The sequence below is a fragment of the Nicotiana sylvestris genome, chromosome 9 (assembly GCF_000393655.2).
Source record: "Nicotiana sylvestris chromosome 9, ASM39365v2, whole genome shotgun sequence".
Taxonomy (NCBI): Eukaryota; Viridiplantae; Streptophyta; class Magnoliopsida; order Solanales; family Solanaceae; genus Nicotiana; species Nicotiana sylvestris.
Genome location: NC_091065.1, coordinates 21,466,232 through 21,478,977, shown reverse-complemented (window position 1 = coordinate 21,478,977; position 12,746 = coordinate 21,466,232). Strand labels below are relative to the sequence as shown.

The following is a 12,746-nucleotide window of genomic DNA, read 5'->3' as shown; positions in this document are numbered from 1 at the left end:
GTTGATTGTGGTAAAACGTCGGCTTGCCTAGTTCCACGATAGGCGCCATCACGATAGGGCAGTTTTGGATCGTGGCAAAACTATAACACGTATTTGATTTTCAAATTCAAATTTGTTAGAATGAAAGGGGCCTGGCTGACTGACTAGGCTAGGCTATGAGAATAAGAGAGTTCTTTCGAATAAAATCAAGATAAATACTCTCTGTGAACATATAACTAGACCCAGCATAAGGAGCTACTCGTTTCTAATCTCCACTTCTTTCTTAATAGCTTGAACACGGAAATCAATTTCACTTAAAAGAAGAAAAGAGTTCCAATAGAATTACTTTAGAACTATGAAAAAGAAATTTTATTTCTTACGCCTAGCTATCAGAATATGAGAATTTAAATTGAGACCAATATTACTGATTTTATTTAGCACATCAATCAACTTGGAAGTGGTTGGTGTCAAATTCGAATTGTATGAGAGTTGTGGGCCTATAAATGACATCTTCCAATGATCTATGGCCCATGAAACAATCTTTCAGAGGATGGTGGCGGCCCATTGGATTGTTAATTTCATTTTAAGAAATTGACATTACACGCAACTTTTAATAGCTATTGGCAACCGCGTAGTAGTGGCGGAGGCAAAATATTTAGGAAGGGGATTCAAAAAATTTAAAATACACAATAAAGCCAACAAAAACAGAAAAAAATAATTAGATGGGAACCGATTTCATTAATAGGAAAAAAAGTTCACAGCACAAAGATCGTGATAAGATAAACAGATCATAGTAACAAAAATTTCAAAAGAAAAAAAAAACAAGTCTTGTGTTAGTTACAAAGACCAAATGAGATCAACAATAAATAACTATATACATTATCACAACTTCACTCGGCAAGGTTTCATATCTTGAAATGTTTTAATAATAGCATCATTAGAAATACTATCAAACATATGTTTTTTTTTTTTTGCATAAGGCACCAAATAATTGCTAAAAAATTATCATTCATTCACTTCGTAAGTCATTCTTGATAAACTTCATCACCGAAAAAGCTCTTTCAGTGGATGCAGTACCAACTGGCAGAAGCAAAGCAAGTTTCACTAAGCGAAATACAAGAGGACAATTTGAATGCTCCTTTATCTGAACAAATCTTTTTGAAAGATCACAAAGCTCATGTAGGTTGGAGAATATTTCATCAATATTATGAAAATCAATAATATAACTTGCAAGCTGATTCTCAAGAGCACTCATACTAAATTCATCAAAGCCATTGGGATATAACTCTGTTATTCTCATTATTTGCCTGATGTCAAAACTTGAAAATGAGTTAATTGAATTCAAACAAGCAATTACATGAAGCAAATAAGTCATCACTTCGTCAAAACATTCATTATGTTCTTGAATTCGCCAATCAATAATTTTGCAAAATACTTCAACCCGATAATGATGTGAGACTGTATAGTCAACAGGTTTACGACGTTATCTTAAAGAACTAACATATGGATCATCAAAGTGAGGTATCAAAATACCATATTTGATGCAAAATGCAGATATCTTAGTAATAAGAGATTCTCATTCTTCTTTCCTTAACTTTTGCATCCTTTTCTATGCTACTTCAACAAGTAGCATAGAGTTTGCAATGTCTTGCTATTTTTTTTGTAAGCATTTATTGAGCACATTTATGATTGCTAAAATATCCCTCATCAAATGCGCATGAATACAACCTCGAATGTTTGACAAGCCCTAAGATATCCCATTGATTTGGCTCTTTCATCTGTAGAATGTACATCAAGACAAGCGATTCAAGAACATCAATAATAGATCCAAACAAAAAAATAAATTATTAAAAGATCTAAAGTGTGACCCCAACGAGTATCACATGCTCTTTAAAGACCAAGTTCTTGATTCAAGCCTCTATTGATTGTAAGCTCACCTATATCTAATGTGTCTTGAATTCTTTCTTTTTGAGATTATCAAAATTCATCCATATGCTTAAAAGAAGATCCCAGTATGTTTAAAATATTTGAAACCAATACTACAAGTTCTCCCATTTGAAGATATCTTTTAGAAACCGCAACCAGGGGAAGTTGAAGTTGATGAGCAAAATAATAAACGAGATGAGCCGATCTACTTTCTCGCTTAATCAATATTTTAATATCATTAATATCACATTGCATATTGCTTGACCCATCGTAGCATTATCCACGCACATATGATAGACTTAAGGAGTGTTCGGCAAGTATTATGATGTCGAGATATTGTACCATCCCGGTAAAGCCAATGTTGTGGCAAACACTCTCAGTCGTAAGTCAGTGGGAAGTTTAGTACACATTGAGGCAGGTAGACAGGGGTTGACTAAATAGCTGCATCAGCTAGCCAATATGAGAATCAAATTGTTAGACTCTAATAATGGAGGTGTTACTGTACAGAATACATCAGAATCATCTTTGGTAGCCGAGGTAAAAGCACAACAATATGAAGATCCTACCTTAGTAAGATTGAGAGAGAGCATTCAGCAGTGTAAAATTATAGCTTTTGAGATCGCAGGAGATGGGGCACTAAGATACCAGGGCCAACTATGTGTGCCTAATGTGGCAGGGTTGCGAGAGAAGATTATGTTTGAGATTCATCAATCCCGATATTCCATCCATCCCGGCTCGACAAAGATGTATCATGACGTTAAGGAGTAGTATTTGTGGGATAACATGAAGAAGTGTATTGCAGAATTTGTAGCCCAGTATCCTAATTATCAACAAGTAAATATCGAACATCAGAAACCCGGTGGATTGCTTCAGAATATAAAGATTTCGACCTGGAAAAGGGAGGTGATTAATATGGACTTCATTATTGGATTACCTCGCTCTTATAATAAGTTTGACTCCATCTGGGTGATAGTTGATCGACTTACAAAATGTGCCCATTTTCTACCAGTTAAGACAACTTACACGGGTGAAGATTATGCGAAGTTGTATATCAAGGAGATTGTTAGGCTTCATGGTGTGCCGATATATATTATATCAGACAGCGGAGCTCAATTTATGACTAATTTTTGGAGGTCATTTTAGAAGGATTTAGGCACACAAGTGAATCTCAGCACTGCATTTCATTCGCAGACTGACGGACAGGCTGAACGTACCATTCAAACACTTGAAGATATGCTACGAGCATGTGTTCTAAATTTCTAGGGGAATTGGGATGACCATCTTCCACTCATATAATTCGCCTACAATAATAGCTACCATTCCAGTCTTAAAATGGCCCCATACAAGGCGTTATACGAGAGGAGATGCAGATCACCAAGTGGATGGTTCGAAGTCGGTGAAATAGAATTATATGGGCTAGATTTGATTCACAAAGCCACTGAGAAGGTGAAAGTGATACAAGAGAGATTGAGGATGGCACAAAGCAGGCAAAAGTCTTCTTACGATGTCCAACGTCATGATCTGGAGTTTGAGGTTGGTGATTGGGTTTTCCTGAAGATCTCACTGATGAAGGGTGTTATGCGTTTTGGGGAGAAAGGTAAGCTGAGTCTGCGGTATATTGGTCCGTATAAAATTCTTCGATGAATTGGACAGGTTGCTTATAAGTTAGAACTGCCATCCGAATTGGAATTTGTCCACCTGGTATTCCATGTATCTATGTTGAGGAAATGTATTGAATTAACAATTGCACTCTTCGGAGATGAAGTACTAGTATTTTGAACATGAACAACATCAATAAGTTGCTCCATCACAAATCTCATTCTATCAACATACCATAAGACAATAACCATTTGATCCTTGCATGACACATCAAAAGATTCATCAACTATCAAGGGAAAGTAATCACCATTTAGTTCCTCGATGATAGCTTTAGTTTTTTCTATCTTACATGAAGTAATAGTGTCTTTTTGAATCATTGGAGAAGTCATTTGATCATTTTGAGGAGCATGTTCCAGTAGATAACCACGAATGTTATCACATGCTTTTGCATACCATGAGAAAATTTGAAGAAGATTACCCCTATTAAGTGATGACTTAGATTCATCAAGACCTCAAAATGCTAACCCTTGAGTTATAAGTTTTACTACATTAATTGAAGCAGTTAAGCAAACCCAATACTCATACTTAAGTTGATTAGATCACCTCTCAAATAAAGATTGAATAGACCGTTATTGCCGCAATTCCTGACATTTCATTTTTGACCGGTTGTGAATGCTACTCGACCCACCAATATGTTTATCAAAACTTTTCTTTTTATGCCAACTCTTAAACCCTGTACTTAAAAATACATCACCTCTACCTTGACGAATATCATTATCTTTAAACTAATAACAATACAAACAGTAGGCATCATCTTTACTTACACTGTACTCCAACCAATCATGATATTCATCATCAAACCATTTAGGATTAAATCAACGCATTGATCCAGAAAAAATTGTCTCAGAAAAGTTATAAAGCCGAGGTTGACAAGGACCTTGTCGAAGGTATTCTCTTCTAATAACATCATGATGATTTGGATGGAAGTCCAAGATTTGAGTTCTTTTCCCCGGGTCAAAATTTAAAGAATTCACACATTCTTGAGAAGAAGGTACTTCTGAACGATTGATATTCTCTTCTTGGATAGGCTGAGTATCAGAAACCAAATTTGGTGTTGGTGCTCCGGTAAAGTACCTCTTCACTGAATTTTGAGACTGAATTATAAAGTAGGAATATAGTTAGAAAAATTGTTATATGAATATTGTATTGAAGTAAGCTTAAAGAAGGTTTAGCTTCAACACAAACTAAATAGAAGTTCAAATTTAAAAGGGATTCAACTAGAAGTAAATATTGTTCCAAGACTCAATTTTCTTTAGTTTAATATCATCTTAATTTTCTTTAGTCTAATTGTATGGGCTAAAAAATATCATAATTATATGTGAGCTTAATCGGCATTAAGGAAGCCTTCGAAGGCTGCCACGTGTCATCAAGTTGGTTTCAACAGAAGATGAAGGCGAGGTCGAGGACCCCAGCGGAGGACGATGACGAGGACGGGTACTCCATTTAATAGAACAATAACGACTAGTTTAGAAACAAGACCTTACAGAGAATATTCTAGTGAATATTTCTCCCATCTGTACTATTAGGGTTTTGTGGCCCATGTGCCCTTATAAATAAAAACATATGTAGTTATAGAGGGGATTGGATGCTCATTATAAAAAAATAATACATTGACATTCTCTGAAGATTCTTACTTTATCATTGACATACAAAATATATCTTTTCATCAGATCTTTATCTATTTTTTCTCCCATAATCCAAGGAGGATCCGAATATTCAAAGGTTTATCACCATCTATGTTTTCAGAAAGAATATCAAAGAATCTCACCCTTTTTGGGTGATCACGTACATTTATTTACATAAATACCATTCATTATTATTTACTGCTACCTTCTTTGTTCTTGGGTCATTGAATATCGTATTATTGTTACTATTTATTGCTACTCAAATAGTATCCGTGACATCTTGCTACAAAATCTGTTAATCAATCTTTTGGATATTAATATTGGATAAGATTAACTCTATTTTATTAGAAAATCTAATTGTTTGAACCTAGACCTAAATTTTGGGTCAAATAGTTTGATGCCGTCTGTGGGGATTTTCTCACCCAATATTTTAGTTTCAAATAGATCTATAACTCACGTGACTTGCTAATCCAACAAATCACAAAGTTTATCTCTCCTCCCTGTGCGTACAAAATATTTCCATGGCAGGTAACCAAGGAAACGGAATTAGGGCAACATATAATGTTCCCCTTAACCTCATGAATGCCATCTATGAAGGCTATGACACCCAAGGCGAGATAGTGACGCCCACGGTCTCTCCCAGACGAGAGAGATCACCTGCCCCTTTCTGCAGCACAACCGAACCAAATGGGAAAAGAGCCTCCATGTTTACAGGAGAGGGGGCGCCACCTGCTATGAAAAATCTCCTCGAAGTATGGCTAATAGATACTCTAGTCAGTGTGCTCAGTAAACAAGATCCATGCACAACCACAGAAATCACGAGAATCGATGCAGCACAATATGGGAACGAACTGGATGACCAACCAGGCTCTGCGACTCCAGGTAAAACTCACACTGTTACTGACAATGAAGGAGACAGTGTCCTCGCTGCCATGCTGAAAAGAATGGAGGAAATGGAAAACAAGAACAAGGCGCTCAAAGACCAAATAAAAGAGCACTAGGAACGGGTAGACAAAATACCAGGTGCTCCAAAATTATTACCAAAAAGAGATGTCGGCAGGTTTGTGGAAGAGCCGTACAACGAGGAAGCGGCTCCACATGCCATACCAAAGACCTTCAAGATGCCCTCATATCTCAGAATCTATGATGGGACGACCGACCCTGAAAATCATGTGACTCACTACATTATCAATGTGGAAGACAACAACCTCACCAAAGAGCAGGTGTCCTCCATCTTGCTGAATAATTTAGCGAAAGCCTCACTAGAGAGGCATTAACATGGTATTCACAGCTACCAGCTCGTTCTATGGAAACATTCAAGGAGATAGCGGACAAGTTCATGACGATGCATGCTGGAACCAAAAAAGCCGAAACAAGAGTAAACGACATCTTCGCCATCAATCAATCCCAGGAGAGGGACTGATAGACTTCCTTACCTGATTCAAGAGGGTGAGGATGACCTTATCAAATGTTTCCGAAGGGATGGCCATGGCAGCCTTTCAGAATGGGTTTAGAAGAGAGGGTTCGAGGGTGACCAGAAAGCTACTGAGTTGGTTGATGAAGTATCCACCCGCCATTTAGGATGAAATCCATAATGACTATTGTGCCGAGGTCAGAGCAGAAGACGATGACCTCAATGGACCAACTCAATGACTCACCTCGGTATAATCCAAGCCCAAGAGAGAATACAGGGATAATATAAGGAGAGACCACCTAGTATTACGACCAAGCAGGAAATGACCCCAGCCTTATGTCAGGATACCCGTCCCTTCATTTCATTATGAAACGGGTTGTCTAGGCCGAGATCAGGCACTCACAGGAACGATCGAGGTACCCCCTTGATATCTGCTCACAATTTTTGCACGTCACCTACAGAGGTGGTCTACGCTCTTGAGAAGCTTGGAACGAAGGTAAAATTGCCACCAAAGATGAGGTCCGACCCAAGCACCAGAAAATCTGACGCCCTCTGCGAGTTCCATAAAGAATGTGGACACAAAATAGAAAACTTCATTGACCTTAGACTAGAGGTAGAAAACTTGCTGTAGCAAGGGCACCTCATAGAACTACTCAACAACAAAGGCAGGAATACCTTAGCAAGGGGTCGAGAATGTCCAGGCCTACCAAAGCCCCATTTTCCAGCTCGTACTATCAATATAATTATTGGTGGTAGCGGTGACTCCTCTATCAACAACATCAAATTCACAGCCACCCACAAGCTCAAAAGATTGATCATCTACGAACGGTATTATAGACTCGAAGAAACTATCATCTCCGATGAGTCAGATACCGACAGTTTGACTTTCCATCATAACGATGCACTTGTTATTACTTATGCCTTTTAGATACTGATATTAATAGAATTATGGTAGATGATGGAATTGGAGTTCACATCATCCATCCTCGAGTCCTCGCACAGATGAGACTCGAGGACAAGATAATGCCACGTTTCATTACACTAACCGGTTTTAACAATGCAATTGAATGGACTTCTGGAGAAATTACACTCTCCGTTCTCACCGGTAGAGTAACTCTAGATACAATATTCCTACCATGGACTAGGATACCACATACTACGCAATCGTGGGACGACTATGGATACACCCCATGAGAGCCGTCCCCTCCAGCTTATACCAAGCGATCAAATTCCCAACACCTTGGGGAATATTCAACATATGAGGGGAACATCGTATGTCCCCGGACTACTATTGAATCGCCATGGACAGCATGACAATTCAACAAAAGAAAGACAAGGGAAAAGAATCATCGCAATCAACAAGGTAGAGGTCACCACAAAGCAAAGCTAAGGAAGTCATTATGGACCCCGAGATGGTCGAAGCCGCTGAATCAACCATAGAGGACCTCGACCCGTCTAACTAGATCATAGCAACCTCAGTAAAAAAAGCCTACATCAACGCAGATTTATTTGCCTTTAGTCATGCAGATATACCAGGCATTCCCAAAGAAATTGCCACACACAATTTGAATGTCGACCCTCTCTTACCCCCGGTAAGGTAGGTCCGATGAAAGTTCAACCCCACCATCAATTAGGTTGTCCATGAAGAAGTAGAGAAGTTATTGGAAAACGGCTCCATGAGGGAGGCAAAGTACCCCAAATGGATTGCCTATGAAGTGATGGTCAAAAATAAAAATGGGAAATGGAGGATGTGCGGGGACTTCACATACCTAAACAAAGTATGCCCAAAAGACTCATTCCCACTGCCTCACATCGACCAACTCATCGATGCAACAGTATGACACGAGCTGTTAAGTTTTCTAGATGTCTACTCAGGTTACGACCAAATACTTATGGAGGAAGAAGACCAAGAGAAAACTATGTTCATCACCCACAAGGAAACATATTATTATAGGGTCATGCCATTTGGCTTGAAGTACACAATGGTTACTTATCAAAGGTTGGCCACAATAATGTTCAAAGATCAACTCAGAAAAACCATGGAGGTGTATATCGACAACATGTTGGTCAAGTCCGAGACGGTAGAGGATCATATCGACCACCTAAAAGAAGTCTTCGATATACTAAGAAAGTATGGAATGAAACAGAATCCCGATAAATACACATTTGGCATAGCCTCGAGAAAATGTTTGGACTTCTTGGTGTCACAGCGAGGAATTGAGGTCAACCCAGATTAAATTAAGGGTATCAATGAGATACCGAAATAATTAATCACTAAGAAACAAGTCCAGGGACTGACCGGTCATATTTCTGCCCTATCTAGGTTCATCTTGTAGTCGTCCGATAGATACCATAGGTTGTTTGCTTACTCAAAAAGAAAAACGACGTCAAGTGGATGCCCGAGTGTGTACAAGCACTGCAAGAACTAAAGGCGTACTTGTAATCACCACCCTTGCTCTCAAAGCCCGAGCCCGAGAAATACCTCCTCATTTACCTCACTATCTCGAAAGTAGCGGTAAGTGCAGTTTTGGTTCGAGATGACAAAATCATGCAGTCTCCAATTTATTATATTAGTAAAATGCTTTTCAGTGCAAAGACGAGGTACTCTCACCTCGAGAAGCTGGCCTTGGTCTTAGTTTCACGAAAGCTTAGACACTATTTTCAGCGTCACCCAATCTCGGTCGTCACCACTTTTCCTTTAAGAAGCATATTACAAAAACCTGAGTTGTCGGGGAGGCTTGCCAAATGGGCCATCGAATTAAGTGAGCACGATATACTTATAAGCCTCGCACATTGATAAAGTTGCCCAATACCCACTCAATACCTCTTAGCAAAAGAGTGCTTTTGCCCAATTTGGCTTTCTCAAGACCAAATGAGTATTGCACAAAAAAGTTGATAAATGATCAAGTCGAGTTTTACTATCTCTAAGTTCAACCCTTTAATTGAGACTATCAATTGTTGATACCCAATTTTTCCTTAGGTATTTTTGTACCCAAAATACTTCCAAAATAGCATGTATGTGCATATATAAGCACACCCAAGAGTTTTAGTTTTTTTTAATGATTTTTAAACCGATTTACTACCCATTTTAATACCACAAAATCCAATAGTTATTCTCAAAATTATCATTTTTTTGTGAATAACTTATTTCATTCCCGTATTTACACCAAAATATAATTAAGGTAATTTTTGCATATTTTTTACAAATTTATTTGGCATTTTTAAGCTAATTGCATGTAATTGCAATTATAGCCTATTTTACAATTAACAGCATTTTATAATTATAAGATCACTTTTAGCATTTTTACATTAATATTTATATGTTATTAATTATTTCAGCGCCTTTAATTTATTTTAAATCATCTTTTTACTATTTTATAAAATAATAAAAGGGGAGATTGACTCTTTAACAAACATCCCTAATTATTTTAATTCTAGCCAAATTGGCCACACCCACTATCAGATTCAAATGGCCCAATATCCTGATTAAATTAACCCAGCCCAATCCCCAATATAACCCGGTCCAATCTGAGCCATTGATCAAATAAGATCAACGACCCAGATTTAATTCCCTTAATTAAATTCAATTACCCCCCAAAGCCCCTCATTTCCACAGACGGTCTCTCTCTCTATATCGTATCTCCCTCTCCCTCTCCGGCCACCTCCCTTCAAGCACCAAGGCTCCGATAGACCTCTCATCGTCCTGTTCAACACCTCGAAGACCTTCGAGGCTTATGGACCATGGCGATTTGAGACCTAGGGTTCCTGGTTCTTCTATATGCGAGTTCTCCGGTGTGATTTCAGGCGAAATCACACCCTATATGTCACGATCTATGAGTTTACGACAGGTTTTTCCCACTTCTATTAGGTTTCCTTTTTTTTTTGAAACCCTAACTCTCTCCTGAATCTCTAAAAAAACGGTGTCATTTCATGTATTCTCATGTTTTCCTCTGTGCTCTGTTTATTCTCGAGTTTATTCTGAAAGATCCTTTGCTTTGAACCATTTTTTTTACTTTCTTCGAAATTAGGATTTCTTTTTATGCATGCTTCGATTGATTTTCTTTATGATTAAAACCTTTTCTTTGTTTATTTTGACCGATTTCTATGCTCTTACTATTTTTTAGTTTGACTCTGCTAAAAACCCTAATTTCTAGAAAATGTTTCTTCATTCGATTATGTGTGTTAGCATGTTTCTTTGCTTCGATTACGTGTGTTAGCCTAATTTTCTTTGTCTTGCCTCTATGTGTTAGCATGTTTCCTCGTTTGATTGTGTGTATTAGCCTGATTTTCCTTGCTTTGGTTCTGCCTGCTGGCCTATTTGCTTGATTCTTGTTGATGTTTCATAGTCACCACGCTTCGAATATGTCTTGCTGAATCTTAACTTGTTTTCACTATCTCTGAGTGGTTATGTTTGTCCATCCCTTGTTCCTTCCTAGTTAACTTTGCTCGCTACTTTTATTTATTTACCTCTATTTATATGTTAAAAATGCAGAATCATGACTTCATATGATTGATTCTGATTTTCCTTGATTGATTGGTAATTCAAACACTTTCTTAAAAAAAAAACCTAACATTCTACTCGCCCGTTTGAATTAATTGGTTTTGTTACCTCATTTGTTATAGTACTCTGTTCTTTTAAGCCTTTCCTTAATTGGAATTTTCCTGAATATGGTCTTACTCGACTACTATATGTAATACTGAACCGTGACTCTTTCCTTATTTAATCCTACGCTGATTTTTCCTATTTGCCTTATATGGTGCTGAATCTTTTCGTTTGATTTTGATTCCCTTAATTAATGGGAGTACTTCCTTGATTCTTTGATTAATTGATTCCGAGTTCTTCAATTAACATATTTCCGTGATTTTTACCTTATTTTACCACCTAATTTTGACTATAAATATCCCAAGTCTTTACAAAAAAAAAACACACACAACAGTCTTCTAACTTACACACACCACTCAATACTTTTAAAATATGCATTCCCTTTTGCTCTTTTGCTCTACTGCTGTTCTCTGCTCCTTCTTATAATTAGCCGGCTAAAATCCAAGGCTAATATACTATTACTGCTTTGTCTTTGCATCCTACTCTTGCTCTTTTACTGGTATGTCTTAACTCAGTTCCCAGCAATCATCCTAATGTGTTTACTTATAGTCTTTATATCTATGCCTATTACCTGCAGAGTTTGACATGTTCATATGCTACTGTTCGCTTTACTTTCCTGCAAATGCTTGACCCCTACTCCCTTACCCTCTATGTGTTTATAAATGGGGATTCAGGGCATGGCAACATGAATTGTTGTTCATGAACTAAATTTTCACCCCAAGTAAAGAGTGTATCAGTATGTTTCATTGTTGATCATGCCCTTTTCCCCCTCTTCCTGTTTACTGTTTCTATTATGAATTCCCTATCATTACCCCCTATGTATGCTGAGTTAAAGTTTATGGTCTGGTAGCCTTTAAATGGCTATCCAGGCCTGAACCTGGCTTTCAATAAGTCATAACTCCTCAATTTGAAAATGACAAATTGGTCAGGGGTGTGCCAGCACTTCCAATTGCTTGGCATGACCACCAGCTTATCATTTACCCTCCCCTGCACTTGCACTTACTCTTAGACTTTAAGTTCTGCCCCTCTCATATGAGCCTTGCCTTGGGACCTTGAGTTCCCTCTGCACTTGGACATTTGAGGGCTGACTTTTCCACACTGCACTTTACTACAATTCTGGAATGATGTTTGGGGTGTAAGCACTGCCTGGAGATCTTGAAGCTCCTTGGAACTTTGATACATCCCAAATAAGAGAAGGCTTTGGAAATCCTGGATCCTTGGAAGTTGGTTTACTGCATATGTCAGACTGGGAGTCTGAATTAGGCCCTCTTTGGTTGGAATTCTGATTTCGGATATATTTTATTTATTTTTTGATTAATTCTGGTATGTAATAATTTTGTAATAATATTTGGGGTCGGCTAGTAAAAAAGGGCTGGGGAACTATGCATGCAAGGGGCAGATATCATGCCTATAGGGGTTATCATTTCTGAAATTCTGTATCCCATCTAGAGATCATGCTTGTAGGAATTACTGTCTCTAAAAGTTCTGCATCTTATACAAATCACTGAAACTCTGCATTTTCATATAGATGCCATAGGAA

The 12,746-nt window shown here is 37.9% G+C and overlaps 1 protein-coding gene across 1 annotated transcript; it reads right to left on the bottom strand.

Annotated features, from left to right (window-relative positions):
* Positions 1-988: 988 nt before the first annotated feature.
* Positions 989-1,354, bottom strand: LOC104233085 (uncharacterized). The gene has a single exon (XM_009786389.1). It carries the CDS (start codon positions 1,352-1,354, stop codon positions 989-991), a length of 366 nt encoding a protein of 121 aa, XP_009784691.1.
* Positions 1,355-12,746: the final 11,392 nt, after the last annotated feature.